General features: G+C 40.1%; 1 protein-coding gene across 2 annotated transcripts in view; it reads right to left on the bottom strand.

The window, feature by feature from the left end:
- LOC133615331 (ras-related protein Rab-37) overlaps positions 1 to 17,071 on the bottom strand; it is an 88,249-nt gene that overhangs the window by 36,042 nt on the left and 35,136 nt on the right. For both annotated transcript variants that reach the window (XM_061973849.2, XM_061973850.2), the window contains exons 4-7: positions 16,766 to 16,832; positions 11,437 to 11,489; positions 1,065 to 1,130; positions 669 to 725 (exon numbers count right to left, since the gene is read on the bottom strand). In XM_061973849.2, coding sequence (XP_061829833.1) covers positions 669 to 725; positions 1,065 to 1,130; positions 11,437 to 11,489; positions 16,766 to 16,832 — 243 coding nt within the window. The remainder of the gene's footprint in view (positions 1 to 668; positions 726 to 1,064; positions 1,131 to 11,436; positions 11,490 to 16,765; positions 16,833 to 17,071) is intronic.

The following is a 17,071-nucleotide window of genomic DNA, read 5'->3' as shown; positions in this document are numbered from 1 at the left end:
TTAACTATATGTATTAAACATACTTGTATTATCATTAAACACCTTTAATGTATTAACAATATTAACTATATGTGTTAAACATGCTTGCATTATCATTAAACACCTTTAACTTGTTAACAAAAACATATATTTCATAAATAAGTAAATATAAATGATATATATGAATGAGGTAGATCCCCACGACTTGATCAATTGAAAAGTAGCTCGCCTGCAGAAAAAGTGTGAGCACCCCTGCTGTACATCAAGCAAGAATGGGAAAGAATTCCACTTCAAAAATGTGTCTCCTCAGTTCCCAAACCTTTACTGAGTGTTGTTAAAAGGAAAGGCCATGTAACACACTGGTAAAAATGCCCCTCTGACTACTTTTTTGCAATGTGTTGCTGCCGTTAAATTCTAAATTAATGATTATTTGCAAAAAAATACCAAAGTTTCTCAGTGTGAACATGAAATATCTTGTCTTTGCAGTCTATTCAATTGAATATAAGCTGAAAAGGATTTGTTGTATTCTCTTTTTATTTACCATTTACACAACCTGACAACTTCACTGCTTTTGGCTTTTGTAAAAGTGAGTGTGTGTGGCTTATATAGTCCAGAAAATAAGGGGAGTTTCTCAATCGTATTTCAATTTGGGGGATGTGGAAAAAAGTCAAAATGTAGTCCCACAATACCTTGGCCAGCTTCTCCCCGTCCTCGGTCTTCACCACCCTCTCGGCGGCCATGTCCGACTGTAAGGCAGCAGAAAAGAGGTGAAAGGTCACAGACGGACAGCACTCCAAAACATCCTCTTATCTGCCAGCCAGTCTGCAGATAAGAGGATGTTCCAGAGCTCCCTGCAGACTGCGGGCCATGACCCCGGAGAAGAGAGTCCTCTCCCCGCCACCAGAGGGCGCCTCCTGACGGATGAGTTATGACGGGAAGGAGACTTTCATCACCGAGGGGGTTGTGAGGCAAAATGGCTTCATGCCAGAACACGCTCGAGGAGGAGGATTATGAGCGTGTGAGGCAATGCAGAACCAAGGTGATTATTATGCCGGGTTTTTCAAAATAAAAGAAACTTCGCTCACCTTGTTGCCCAGCAACATAATGACCACATCCTGCTGGGCGTAGTCGTGGATCTCATTGAGCCAAGCCTTTAAAGGACAACAAGACAAGAGAGCGTTCAGAAGCACACTTGGACTCCTCCTCATCTTCACAGAGATGCAGGAAGGGCACAACCTTCACGCCAGCTCCTCAACAAACCAAGATGGAGTCCTGGTTTGTACAGGAGACATCAGTTTTTTTAGAGACTGGCTCCTAACTCGATGTTTTTATCAATGAAACCATCACTAGTCTCACTTATAAGATGTGGAGCAGGAAGAAATACTCACACAAATATTACTTTAATTGTGTGAATGCTCCAAAACAGTATATATGTATGTATATGTGTGTATATATATACATATATGTACAGTATATATGTATATATATATATGTATGTATATGTATGTACAGCATACGTGTATATATATATAAATATATATATATATATATGTATGTATGTACAGTATATGTGTATATATATATGTACAGTATGTGTATATATGTATGTATGTATGTACAGTATATGTGTATATATATATATATATATATATATGCATGTATGTGTATATATTAGAGATGCGCGGATAGGCAATTATTTCATCCGCAACCGCATCACAAAGTCGTCAACCATCCGCAATCCACCCGATCTAACATTTGATCAGAACCGCATCCGCCCGCACCCGCCCGTTGTTATATATCTAATATAGACGATGCAAGGCATTAGTGAGGTTATAAAACTTTTGCCTGTTAAAGAAAGGAGACTGATCCAATGCAGCACAGACATTCGCGTGCCACGCTGTCACGACCCAGACGCACACCAGTGCGCAATCTAGGGCTGCAGCTAACGATTATTTTTCTATCGATTAATCTATAGATTATTTTTTCGATTAATCGGTTAATCTATAGATTATTTTTTCGATTAATCTATAGATTATTTTTCCTTTTACCGATTTTTTTTTATATTTAAAATGAAGAGGAAAAAATAAATGTAGGCCAGTTTTTTCAAAAGGCATGGCTTTTATTTACAAAAAAAAAAGTATGGCCACTCAGTCAACATTGACAACAACATGACAAAATATTCTGTAACAATGTAAACATTTAAAACTTTTAACATTTAACAAAATTAAAAGTAGCTTATTTGCTTTTTAATGTGCAAATATAAAAGTAAACATCCAGTGCAAATCTTAATATTCTGGAATAGTATAAGCATTTAAAAAGTAAAAGTATTGCTTATTTTGCTTTAAAATGTGCAAAAATAAAGATAAACATCCAATACAAAAAAGCGCAAAACGGAAATATTCTGTAACAAGTGTAAACATTTAAACAAAAGTAAAAGTATTGCTTATTTGCTAAAATGTGCAAAAATAAAGCTAAACATCCAATACAAAAAAGTGTACAGTGTAAACATTTCAACAAAAGTAAAAGTATTGCTTATTTTGCTTAATAACACAACAATGATAGTATGATTAAAGTGAAAGTTAATTGTTGGTTTGTACATAGTATATGTAACTGTTAATGTTGTAAAAGGTATTTGCACAACTAATTAACGTTAGCGTTTGTGACACGTCTTGTGCCGTGGGGTTCTTTCAGGACCGACAGACTGAACGCCAGACGGCTTTGCCAGGTTTACAATTGAAAAGTCTTTTCTCTTCCAACTGCGCGGATCGCGCACCTGGGCACGATTGCGGCGTCGCTCCAGGCGCGCCCCGCCTCGCCACTCGCTCGCCGCCGCCGCCTCTTCACAGCGTTAAAGAGGAGCGCGTCTTTGTAAACACTGAACAGGCACGCCAAACGCGCCTCTCAGAGCGAAACGGTGCTTTAGTTTATGAATTTACAACGCAGATACAAATGACACATTCATGTTTTTGTGTAATAATGACAACGTATACGCACGCGGACGATTGACTTGTTGATGGTGATGGCAAGAACGCTGTCGGGGGTTTTCTTTTCAAATGTTCGTTCATAGCCGTTGTGCTGCTATGATAGGCCATTTCCGCTCGACACAGTGTGCATACAACAACATTATTAGGCCGTTTATTGAAATACTCCCACACTTTTGACGACTTTTGGCGTGCTTTTTTCCCCTCGCTCGCATCGTCTGCTTTGCGCTCCGCCATGACAGTAAAGTAGAGTGACGTAAATATGCGACGCGCCGACGCACAAAAACGGCGTTGACGTATTTACGTAACCGATGACGTCGACTACGTCGACGCGTCGTTTCAGCCTTAGCGCAATCATATGGGAGCCGCGCTGAGCGCACCTCCAAGCGCGTCTCGCTGCCGGCGATGGCCGGGTATATGGGCCCGACGCTCCAGCGCCATCCATTTTCAGGGCTAGTTGATTCGGCAGGTGGGTTGTTACACACTCCTTAGCGGGTTCCGACGTCCATGGCCACCGTCCTAGCTGCTGTCTATATCAACCAGGGTGAGCCCCACCCCTTTCGTGAGCGCACTGCGCGCGGAGTGACCCCTGTTACGCGCCCCCGGCAAACAGGGGTGGCGGGCAGGTAAGCTGCGCGGGCGGAGCGCGCGGAGTGACTCCTGTTACGAGCCCCCGGTTACGGGGGTGGCGGGCAGGTAAGCTGCTTACCTGCTGCGCGTGACGCCGGCCGCGGCGAAGGCGGACGAGGCGGGGTGTCGGTGCGGTGGGCGCGGTGGTGACACTGGACGTGCGTCGGGCCCTTCTCGCGGATCGCCTCAGCTACGGCTCCCGGTGGGGCCCTCTCGGGGGAAGGGGCCTCGGTCCCGGACCCCGGCGAGGCGTCCCTTCTCCGCTCCGTAAAAGTGTCCATCTCTTTTCTTTTTTTTTCTTCTGTTGTGGCATATGCAGCAGGTGCCTGCTCGTTTTTCGTATGTGGGTAACAACATTTAACTATGTATATATATTTACCAATTGGTTTAACTGCCACCCGCCTGAATCTATTTAAAATCTTTTTTCTTTTTTTTTCAACCGCCCGACCCGACCCGCGGATAAAATCTAATTTTTTAAAATTTCATCCGCCCGATCCGCGGATAATCCGCGGACTCCGCGGTTGTGCCCGCAAACCGCGCATCTCCAGTATATATGTATGTGTATATGTATATGTATGCATATGTATGGATATATACATGTGTGTGGATATATACATATATATAGATATATATAACCTTTTTTATCTTTTTTACTATTTATATTACTATATTTTTACGTATGCACCTTAGGGGATCTGCTCCAATTTCGTTGTTCTTTGAACCTGTTCACTGTAATAATGACAATAAAACTCTGTTCTATTCTATTCACACATATATCAATCAATCAATCAATCAATGTTTATTTATATAGCCCTAAATCACAAGTGTCTCAAAGGGCTGCACAAGCCACAACGACATCCGCGGTACCGAGCCCACATAAGGGCAAGGAAAAACTCACAACCCCATTGGGATGTCGATGTGAATGACTATGAGAAACCTTGGAGAGGACCGCATACAGTATGTGCAATGGACGTCGAGTGGGTCTGACATAATATTGTGAAAGTCCAGTCCATAGTGGATCTAACATAATAGTGTGAGAGTCCAGTCCATAGTGGATCTAACATAATAGTGAGAGTCCAGTCCATAGTGGATCTAACATAATAGTGTGAGAGTCCAGTCCATAGTGGATCTAACATAATAGTGAGAGTCCAGTCCATAGTGGATCTAACATAATAGTGAGAGTCCAGTCCATAGTGGATCTAACATAATAGTGAGAGTCCAGTCCATAGTGGATCTAACATAATAGTGTGAGAGTCCAGTCCATAGTGGATCTAACATAATAGTGAGAGTCCAGTCCATAGTGGATCTAACATAATAGTGAGAGTCCAGTCCATAGTGGATCTAACATAATAGTGTGAGAGTCCAGTCCATAGTGGATCTAACATAATAGTGAGAGTCCAGTCCATAGTGGATCTAACATAATAGTGAGAGTCCAGTCCATAGTGGATCTAACATAATAGTGTGAGAGTCCAGTCCATAGTGGATCTAACATAATAGTGAGAGTCCAGTCCATAGTGGATCTAACATAATAGTGAGAGTCCAGTCCATAGTGGATCTAACATAATAGTGAGAGTCCAGTCCATAGTGGATCTAACATAATAGTGAGAGTCCAGTCCATAGTGGATCTAACATAATAGTGTGAGAGTCCAGTCCATAGTGGATCTAACATAATAGTGAGAGTCCAGTCCATAGTGGATCTAACATAATAGTGTGAGAGTCCAGTCCATAGTGGATCTAACATAATAGTGTGAGAGTCCAGTCCATAGTGGATCTAACATAATAGTGAGAGTCCAGTCCGTAGTGGATCTAACATAATAGTGTGAGAGTCCAGTCCATAGTGGATCTAACATAATAGTGAGAGTCCAGTCCATAGTGGATCTAACATAATAGTGAGAGTCCAGTCCATAGTGGATCTAACATAATAGTGAGAGAGTCCAGTCCATAGTGGATCTAACATAATAGTGTGAGAGTCCAGTCCATAGTGGATCTAACATAATAGTGAGAGTCCAGTCCATAGTGGATCTAACATAATAGTGAGAGTCCAGTCCATAGTGGATCTAACATAATAGTGATAGTCCAGTCCATAGTGGATCTAACATAATAGTGAGAGTCCAGTCCATAGTGGATCTAACATAATAGTGAGAGAGTCCAGTCCATAGTGGATCTAACATAATAGTGTGAGAGTCCAGTCCATAGTGGATCTAACATAATAGTGAGAGTCCAGTCCATAGTGGATCTAACATAATAGTGAGAGTCCAGTCCATAGTGGATCTAACATAATAGTGATAGTCCAGTCCATAGTGGATCTAACATAATAGTGAGAGTCCAGTCCATAGTGGATCTAACATAATAGTGAGAGTCCAGTCCATAGTGGGTCTAACATAATAGTGAGAGTCCAGTCCATAATGGATCTAACATAATAGTGAGAGTCCAGTCCATAGTGGATCTAACATAATAGTGAGAGTCCAGTCCAAAGTGGATCTAACATAATAGTGAGAGTCCAGTCCAAAGTGGATCTAACATAATAGTGAGAGTCCAGTCCATAGTGGATCTAACATAATAGTGAAAGTCCAGTCCATAGTGGATCTAACATAATAGTGAGAGTCCAGTCCATAGTGGATCTAATTTAATAGTGAGAGTCCAGTCCATAGTGGATCTAACATAATAGTGTGAGAGTCCAGTCCATAGTGGATCTAACATAATAGTGAGAGTCCAGTCCATAGTGGATCTAACATAATAGTGAGAGTCCAGTCCATAGTGGATCTAACATAATAGTGAGAGTCCAGTCCATAGTGGATCTAACATAATAGTGAGAGAGTCCAGTCCATAGTGGATCTAACATAATAGTGTGAGAGTCCAGTCCATAGTGGATCTAACATAATAGTGAGAGTCCAGTCCATAGTGGGGCCAGCAGGAGACAGGTCAGCAGCACAGAGATGTCCCCAACCGATGCACAGGCAAGCGGTCCATCCTGGGTCCCAACTCTGGTTTAGTTTTCTACACCAAAATTCCTCTATTTATTCTTCTTCTTCTTCTTCTTCTCACGGTTTTGGTGTGCTCTACCTTCCACATTTTTCACCCGATTTCAAAGCGTTCCAACTTCAAACTGTTCAGCCTATTCGGAAAACGCGGGCTTTCACTTGACAAATTCCAAAAATTCCCAAATTTCCCCGAAATCACATTTTTCCCATTCAAAATGAGTTGGCCTTTTTTCCAAATGTCAACCATTTCCACATTTTTCAACCAATTCAAACCATTCCACCTTCAACACATTCCACTCATCCTGGAAATTCAAACTATCATTTTTCCAAGTTTGAAAAAATTCCAGGAATTCCCAGTTTTCCAAACCCTATTTTCACTTATTTAGCATTTTCCAAAAAATTCCCACTTTTCCCAAAATTTCCACTAAATTCCCTTTTTTTTAATCCGATTCAAAATATTCAGCCTGTTTTCCAAACCCTATTTTCACCCTTTTTTCTGTCGACTACTCCTCCCATATTTTTCAACCCACTTCAACCGTTCCACTGTCAAAACAGCTCTCCTTCAATAATTCAAAAAAAATTCCCGGATTTCCTAGAATTCCCCGTTTTTAGGGACATTTTCCCAACTCAAAATGAATTATCCATTTTTCAGACTTCCACAATTCTCACATTTTTCAACCGATTCAAACCATTCCACCTTTGACACATTCAACTCATCCTGGAAATTCAAACAACCATTTCCCCACGTTCAATACATTTCCAGGAATTCCTGTTTTTTTCTAACCTTATTTCCAACCTTTTTCAGTGCGATAACTCCTTTCACATTTTTCAACCCACTTCATCCGTTCCACTGTCAAAACATTCCTCTTAATCAGGAACAAACAAAGTTGTTTTTTTGAACTGGAAAAATTCCCGGTTTTCCCGAAATTCCTTAATACCATTTCTCAATTAAAATTGTTACTACTTCAACATTTCTTGGCCGATTTGAAAAATTCCAACACCAACTCATTCAGAACATTAACATTTTTTAGCATTTTCAAAAAAATTCCCGCTTTTCCTGAAATTCCCAAATTTCTATGAAATTCCCATTGAAAAGAATGGGACATTTTGCAAAGTTCCACAACTCCCACATTTTTAAAATCCGATTCAAACCCTTCCAACTTCAAAATATTCAGCCTGTTCAGGAATTGTGTGCTCTACTTCAACAATTTTAAAAAAAATCCCGGATTTCCTACAATTCCCAGTTTTTAGGGACATTTTCTCCATTCAAAATTAATTATACATTTTTCAATCTTCCACAATTCGCACATTTTTCAACTTTTTCAAACCATTACTACTTCAACACATTCCACTCATCCTGGAACTTCAAAGCATCATTTTTCCAAGTTCAAAAAAATTCCAGGAATTCCCTGTTTTCACCCTTTTTTCTGTCGACTACTCCTTCCTCATTTCTTAACCCACTTCAGCCGTTCCACTGTCAAAACATTCCTCTTAATCAGGACAAAAAACAAAGTTGTTTTTTGAACTGGAAAATTTCCCGGTTTTCCCCCAAATTCCAGGAATTCCTTAATACAATTTCTCAATTAAATATGTTACTACTTCAACTTTTCTCGGCCGATTTGAAAAATTCCAAAACAACTCATTCAGAACATAAATTTTGTTTAGCATTTTCCAAAAAATTCCCGCTTTTCCCGAAATTCCAAATTTCTATGAAATTCCCATTGAAAAGAATGTGACATTTTGCAAAGTTCCACAACTCCCACATTATTTTTACCCGATTCAAACCCTTCCAACTTCAAAATATTCAGCCTGTTCAGGAATTGTGTGCTCTACTTCATTAATTCCCAGACAAATCCCGGTTTTGCCAAAATTCCAGGAATTCTTTGATACCATTTCTCAATTAAAAATGTTCCTACATCTACATTTCTCGACCGATTTGAAAAATTCCAAAAACAACCAACTCATTCAGAACATACTTTTTTTTTTTTTTAGCATTTTCCCAAAAAATTCGCGCTTTTCCCCGAAATTCCCAAATTTCTATGAAATTCCCATTGAAAAGAATGGGACATTTTGCAAAGTTCCAAAACTCCCACATTTTTTTAAATCTGATTCAAACCCTTCCAACATCAAAATATTCAGCCTGTTCAGGAATTGTGAGCTCTACTTCATTAATTCCCAAAAGATTCCCGGATTTCCTAAAATTCCCAGTTTTTAGGGACATTTTCCCCATTCAAAATGAATTATCCATCGTTCAAACGTCCACAATTCGCACATTTTTCAACCGATTCAAACCATTCCACCTTCAACACAATTCAAACAACCATTTTTCCACATTCAACAAATTTCCAGGAATTCCGTTTTTTTCTAACCCTATTTCAAACCTTTTTCACTGCGATAACTCCTTTCACATTTTTTAACCCACTTCAGCCGTTCCACTGTCAAAACATTCCTCTTAATCAGGACAAAAAACAAAGTTGTTTTTTGAACTGGAAAATTTCCCGGTTTTCCCAAAATTCCAGGAATTCCTTAATACCATTTCTCAATTCAAATTGTTACTACTTTAACTTTTCTCGGCCGATTTGAAAAATTCCAACACCAACTCATTCAGAACATACATTTTGTTTAGCATTTTCCCAAAAAAATCCCGCTTTTCCCGAAATTCCAAATTTCTATGAAATTCCCATTGAAAAGAATGGGACATTTTGCAAAGTTCCACAACTCCCACATTTTATTTATCCGATTCAAACCCTTCCAACTTCAAAATATTCAACCTGTTCAGGATGTGTGTGCTCTACTTCATTAATTCCCAGAAAAATCCCGTTTTTGTCAAAATTCCAGGAATTCCTTGATACCATTTCTCAATTAAAAATGTTCCTACATCAACATTTCTCAACCGATTTGAAGAAATTCCAAAAACAACCAACTCATTCAGAACATTATTATTATTATTTTTTTTTTAGCATTTTCCCAAAAAATTCTCGCTTTTCCCGAAATTCCCAAATTTCTATGAAATTCCCATTGAAAAGAATGGGACATTTTGCAATGTTCCAAAACTCCCACATTTTTAAAAATCTGATTCAAACCCTTCCAACTTCAAAATATTCAGCCTGTTCAGGAATTGTGAGCTCTACTTCATTAATTCCCAAAAAATTCCCGGATTTCCTAAAATTCCCAGTTTTTAGGGACATTTTCCCCATTCAAAATGAATTATCCATTGTTCAAAACGTCCACAATTCGCACATTTTTCAACCAATTCAAACCATTCCACCTTCAACACAATTCAAACAACCATTTTTCCACGTTCAACAAATTTCCAGGAATTCCGTTTTTTTCTAACCCTATTTCAAACCTTTTTCACTGCGATAACTCATTTCACATTTTTTAACCCACTTCAGTCGTTCCACTGTCAAAACATTCCTCTTAATCAGGACAAAAAACAAAGTTGTTTTTTGAACTGGAAAATTTCCCGGTTTTCCCAAAATTCCAGGAATTCCTTAATACCATTTCTCAATTCAAATTGTTACTACTTCAACTTTTCTCGGCCGATTTGAAAAATTTCAACACCAACTTATTCAGAACATACATTTTGTTTAGCATTTTCCAAAAAATTCCCGCTTTTCCCGAAATTCCAAATTTCTATGAAATTCCCATTGAAAAGAATGGGACATTTTGCAAAGTTCCACAACTCCCACATTTTTTTTATCCGATTCAAACCCTTCCAACTTCAAAATATTCAACCTGTTCAGGAATTGTGTGCTCTACTTCATTAATTCCCAGAAAAATCCCGTTTTTGCCAAAATTCCAGGAATTCCTTGATACCATTAGTCAATTAAAAATGTTCCGACATCAACATTTTTCAACCGATTTGAAAAATTCCAAAAACAACCAACTCATTCAGAACATTAATTTTAATTTTGTGCTCTACTTCATTAATTCCCCAAAAGATTCCCGGATTTCCTAAAATTCCCAGTTTTTAGGGACATTTTCCCCATTCAAAATGAATTATCCATTGTTCAAAACATCCACAATTCGCACATTTTTCAACTGATTCAAACCGTTCCACCTTCAACACAATTCAAACAACCATTTTTCCACGTTCAACAAATTTCCAGGAATTCCGTTTTTTTCTAACCTTATTTCAAACCTTTTTCACTGCGATAACTCCTTTCACATTTTTCAACCCATTTCAACCGTTCCACTGTCAAAACATTCCTCTTAGTCAGGACACACACACACACAAAAAAAAGGTTTAGGAACTTGAAAAATTCCCTGTTTTCCCGAAATTCTGTAACACAATTTCTCAATTAAAAAACTGTTACTACTTCAACATTTCTTGACCGATTTAAACAATTCCAACACTAAACAACTCATGCTTGTAATAGATTTATAAATAATTCCCCTTTTCCCAAAATTTCCAGGAAGTTCCCATTGAAATGAATGGGACATTTTTTCAAGTTGCACAATTCCCACATTTTACAACCTATTCAAACCATTCCAACATCAACATATTCCACTCATCCTGGACATTCCAACTATCACTTTCCCAAATTACAAACCAAAATCCAATTTTCCTGGAAATTCAAACTCTTCAACATTCAAACTCTTCTTACATTCATACTACATTCTGTCAGCCTTTCTATTTAATTTCAGCATTGGAGCATTCACACGCAATTCCTTCAGGAATTGCCTGATGTAGTTGTATTTTTTGTTGCATTTCCATTGTAAACATTCCATAAGGCGGGGCCACATTTCCACGCTGTGACATCACTACTCTGAGTCTGACATTATTTTAGACTCGAGTCGTTGGCGAAGGTGTGTCGCGCTGAAGAAGGAAGTAAAAAATGAAAAGGAAGGCGGAGTCTCACCCTGATGTTGTCAAAGGATGGCTTGCTGGTGATGTCATAGAGCAGCAGCAATGCTGGAAGAAAACAGGAGCACTTTAATCCCACATCAATCACAACACACACACACACACACACACACACACACACACACACACACACACACACACACACACACACACACACACACACCCACACATGTCTTGCCTACTTTGTGTGGACCCACGTTTGGTTAGTAGGTTGTGAAGGCCCCCCTTTCCACTATAGCTAGAATGATGAAAAAAAATATATCTAGCACTAGATGGGAGTAGAGAGTTGCAACCTCACTTCAGAATGCAAAACACACAAAATAAAATAAAAACATTTTACTTCTGTAGTTGTGAGGACCAGGCAAATGTCCTCACAAGTCAAAAGGTCCTCACAGAAAGGGTGGTTTGTCAAGTGTATGTACACACAAGGATGGTGAGACAAGTGCACACACACACACACACACACACACACACACACACAAACACACACACACACACACACACTTGTATTTGTTGCCTTCTTGAGACCTCCGAAAAATGCCCACCTCTTTAGGACCACCCTTTCTAGATATATAAAGATTTGTGTTTACAACATTAATAATATATGCATACTACGCAAATATAAAAAAGGTAAGTTTTTAGTTATTTTTTAAAACTTTTTATTTGTAATTGTTTTTTCATCTTCATTATTTACTTCAAGTTATTACAGTATGTATCTATATAAAAACCCCAAAACCAGTGAAACCAGTGGAAACTGTGGACGTGGTGTTCTCTGTACCAAAGAGGAAAAGAACCAATCCGGACTGTTCTAGGTGCAAAGTTCAAAAGCCAGCATGTGTGATGGTAAGGGGGTGTATTAGTGCCCAATACATGGGTAACTTACACATCTGTGAAGGCACCATTAATGCTGAAAGGTACATACAGCTTTTGGAGCAACGTTATCATGGACGCCCCTGCTTATTTCAGCAACACAATGCCAAGCCACGTGTTACAACAGGCTGGCTTCGTAGTAAAAGAGTGCAGGTACTAGACTGGCCTGCCTGTAGTCCAGACATTGAAAATGTGTGAAGGCTAAAATATGAGAAGGGAGACTGTTGAACAACTTAAGCTATACATCAAGCAAGTATGGGAAAGAATTCCACTTCAAAAATGTGTCTCATCAGTTCCCAAACCTTTACTGAGTGTTGTTAAAAGGAAAAGCCATGTAACACACTGGTAAAAATGCCCCCGTGACAACTTTTTTGCAATGTGTTGCTGCCGTTAAATTCTAAGTTAACGATTATTTGCAAAAGAAAATGAAGTTTCTCAGTGTGAACATGAAATATCTTGTCTTTGCAGTCTATTCAATTGAATATAAGTTGAAAAGGATTTGTTGTATTCTCTTTTTATTTACCATTAACACAACGTGACAACTTAGCTGCTTTTGGCTTTTGTACATATTTATTTTATTTGGCCAAAGGAGGCGCATTTCAATTTCTAACACACACTTGTTATTACATATGTTGGCCAGAGGGGGAGCACTTCAAATTTTTACACACACTTGTTATTTCATATGTTGACCCGAGAGGGAGCACTTTTAAAATCGACAGTCAATTTGAAAAATCCGTCCTTTTTGGGACCAGCCTAATTTTAATAGATTTCACCACCAGGGGCGCAAATGAGATCTCTATTTTTTGGGTTTTCGGTAATGTGCTTAAGGCCGATGACAAACGAGTCACAGACCGCAGATTAGACTTAGACTTCCTTTTATTGTCATTCAAATTTGAACTTTACAGTAGATAAGAACAAAATGTTGTTGCGTTAGCTCGTTGTAGTTGGCCCCTGTGCCGCACTTTGGGCAACCCAGCTGTAGAAGCTAACTGTTAATGGCCACAATAGTCTTAGTAGCGTAGTGTATTTGTGCATCCTATGGTCACATACGGGACGCGGCTTGTCTTACATCAGCACCAGAAGTCGTAAAATCAGCCGTTCACCTGGCGGGTTTTGTCAGGGATGAATAAGGAAAGTCCTTCTTTAGCTGCCGTCTTGTTTGATCATATATTGCTGCCTTTGCACCTGTCAATGTTTACTTTTGTATGAACATTAAATCAACAAAAAAAAAAATCCTGACTTTGGAGCAATGTTCACGGACTCTAGTGTTTGGCTCACTATTACATACCAGCCAACTTTTGAAATCAGAAAAACCTAGTAGCCAGGGTCCAGGGGCCGCAGGCCCCGGTAGGTCCAGGACAAAGTCCTGGTGGGGGGTTCAGGCTTCGCCCCCCGACGCAAAATGATTATTAGACAGGTTAAAATGTTGCTAAAACCATCACTTTTCTATCAGTCACAGTGACTTTTCAAAACAAAAATATTACAGCAAAAATCATATGGGTTGATTGACATGTTTATTCTGTAAGCTAACTTCAATAGTTTGAAATTATTTTGACAGTTAATGCCAGTTATCCTGTCAACCTTTCACAAGACTTCAATTTGTTAATTGAAAGTATAAACACTTTTACAGTAAACAAATGGTAAAACAGTACTAAACAATTCCATTTTTTTTAAAAATTGGTGTCATTATTAACTTTCTGTCCAAGCTTGTATAATCTACTGCCTTGTTCAATTGTAAAAAATATTCTGTGCCTAAAATTCACATTTCTATCACAATTATCATACTGTAAACATGGTAAGCTAACTTCATTAAAACCAAAACAAACAGGCTAAAGAACAGCTTCTTCCCCAGGGCCATAACCATCCTGAACGGACTGCCCCATTGTCCCTCATAACTGCCTTCTCTTCGGTGCAATTACCCATTCCACCAACCACCCTGTTTTTTTTTTTGTTTTTTTTTCATGTATATATTCATTTCACACCATATTCATTGCACTTCTACATTTTTTATATTTTTATATATTTGCACATTGTTTTTCTAGCATGCACACATCGCACTGTATGGAATGGCCTCAATCTCGTTACCTTGCGTAATGACAATAAAGCTGATTCTGATTCTGATTCTGATTAAAATTAATAGTCCTGTCAATAGCATGGAATTACAATTCAAATGTAGTTTTTTTGTAAGCCTTTCAAAATAATTCAAAATATGACAAATTAATGAAAATTAATTTAAGCCATCAGACACTTGAAAAGTGGCACATCACATCTCTAATGTAATCATTTGAACTTTTCAACAGAAATAGCACTGCAAAAATATTAAGGACATACTTCTGTATTTTGGTAGTTATGCTGTCAACATTTAACAAGATTTCTTCAACTTGGACTTGAAAGCATAAATAGTATAAACACTTTTAACAGTATAACAGTACTAAACAATTCCAATAGATAACATTGGTGTCATTAAATTTTGTTTGCTCAATTATTGCCTCCGTAAATAAAACTTCGGCATTTATCACATCCAAAGACACTGTTTGGGCGACGAAAAACGTTGAAAGTTTTCCACTTGTATCGCTAGCAACGGCATTAGACTTGTGTTTTTTTGTCCCAACGTGGTCTTTTACATCGCTAATTCCTCCATGTCCGATCGAAAAATCTTGTCTGCACAAGGTGCAATTCGCGTAGTTTTCACCCTTTTTGGAACGGATCATTATTCCCGGATAGGCTTTTGAATATTCCTCACGGAATGACTGCGGTTTTCTTTTCGGTTTAAGACTCCATCCATCCATCCATCCATCTTCTTCCGCTTATCCGAGGTCGGGTCGCGGGGGCAGCAGCTTAAGCAGGGAAGCCCAAACTTCCCTCTCCCCAGCCACTTCGTCCAGCTCCTCCCGGGGGATCCCGAGGCATTCCCAGGCCAGCCGGGAGAGATAGTCTTCCCAGCGTGTCCTGGGTCTTCCCCGTGGCCTCCTACCGGTCGGACGTGCCCAAAACACCTTCCTAGGGAGGCGTTCGGGTGGCATCCTGACCAGATGCCCGAACCACCTCATCTGGCTCCTCTCGATGTGGAGGAGCAGCGGCTTTACTTTGAGCTCCCCCCGAATGACAGAGCTTCTCACCCTATCTCTAAGGGAGAGCCCCGCCACCCGGCGGAGGAAACTCATTTCGGCCGCTTGTACCCGTGATCTTGTCCTTTCGGTCATGACCCAAAGCTCATGACCATAGGTGAGGATGGGAACGTAGATCGACCGGTAAATCGAGAGCTTTGCCTTCCGGCTCAGCTCCTTCTTCACCACAACGGATCGATACAGCGTCCGCATTACTGAAGACGCCGCACCGATCCGCCTGTCGATCTCACGATCCACTCTTCCCCCACTCGTGAACAAGACTCCGAGGTACTTGAACTCCTCCACTTGGGGCAAGATCTCCTCCCCAACCCGGAGATGGCACTCCACCCTTTTCCGGGAGAGAACCATGGACTCGGACTTGGAGGTGCTGATTCCCATCCCAGTCGCTTCACACTCGGCTGCGAACCGATCCAGTGAGAGCTGAAGATCTTGGCCGTAGGAAGCCATCAGGACCACATCATCTGCAAATAGCAGTGACCTAATCCTGCAGCCACCAAACCAGATCCCCTCAACGCCTAGAAATTCTCTCCATAAAGGTTATGAACAGAATCGGTGACAAAGGGCAGCCTTGGCGGAGTCCAACCCTCACTGGAAACGTGTCCGACTTACTGCCGGCAATGCGGACCAAGCTCTGGCACTGATCATACAGGGAGCGAACTGCCACAATAAGACAGTCCGTTACCCCATACTCTCTGAGCACTCCCCACAGGACTTCCCGGGGTACACGGTCGAATGCCTTCTCCAAGTCCACAAAGCACATGTAGACTGGTTGGGCAAACTCCCATGCACCCTCAAGGACCCTGCCGGGTTTAAGACTCGTATGCGATTTTTCTCCGGCTGATTCCATGATCGTTCGCTCGTTTGGAAACAATGGCAACTGGTGCCTCGTGCTAGGCAGCGATTGCTATAAATAGCCTCGCACATGGCATTCGGAATGGCTCGATAGGAAGTTACGGGAAGCAGTGTCGATTGTCATTGTTGTTACGCGATTTCGTGAATAAAACTTTAAAAAAATAATATTTTTTTTAATGAATGAAAAACCGTATTTTTTATCACTGCAACCGTAACCCGGAATAGGTTGATGAAAACCGTACTAATTACGGGAAAACCGGAGTAGTTGGCAGGTATGGTTTTCCGTATTGGGACCATGATTTCGGTCCTAACTTTCTCATATGGAAGGTGTCTTCCCAAGAAGGGTATAAATACAAGAACACACACACACACACACACACACACACACACACACACACACACACACACACACACACACACACACACACACACACACACACAGTAGGAGGAAGTAAAAGAGAGAAAAAAGGTTACCCTGTGCGTCTCTGTAGTAGGCGTGTGTCACGCTTCGGAATCTCTCCTGGCCGGCTGTATCCCAGATCTACACAATAGAGCGCATAATTACACCAAAGAGCACATAATTACACAAAAGAGCGCATAATTACACAAAAGAGCGCATAATTACACAACAAAAAGTGCAATTACCCAGCGACTAAGGCAGGGAGCTGTGGCGTGCTGGCAGCAACATAGTTGACATATATCTACAATCCTATGTAATTCATGACATTTTATAGCATATTCCACATATTTGAAGTGTTATTTGAGTTTCATGTGTGTTAT

The sequence above is a fragment of the Nerophis lumbriciformis genome, linkage group LG22 (genome assembly GCF_033978685.3).
Source record: "Nerophis lumbriciformis linkage group LG22, RoL_Nlum_v2.1, whole genome shotgun sequence".
NCBI lineage: Eukaryota > Metazoa > Chordata > Actinopteri > Syngnathiformes > Syngnathidae > Nerophis > Nerophis lumbriciformis.
Note: the sequence above shows the minus strand (reverse complement) of the source record. Positions and strands in the feature narration are given on the sequence as shown.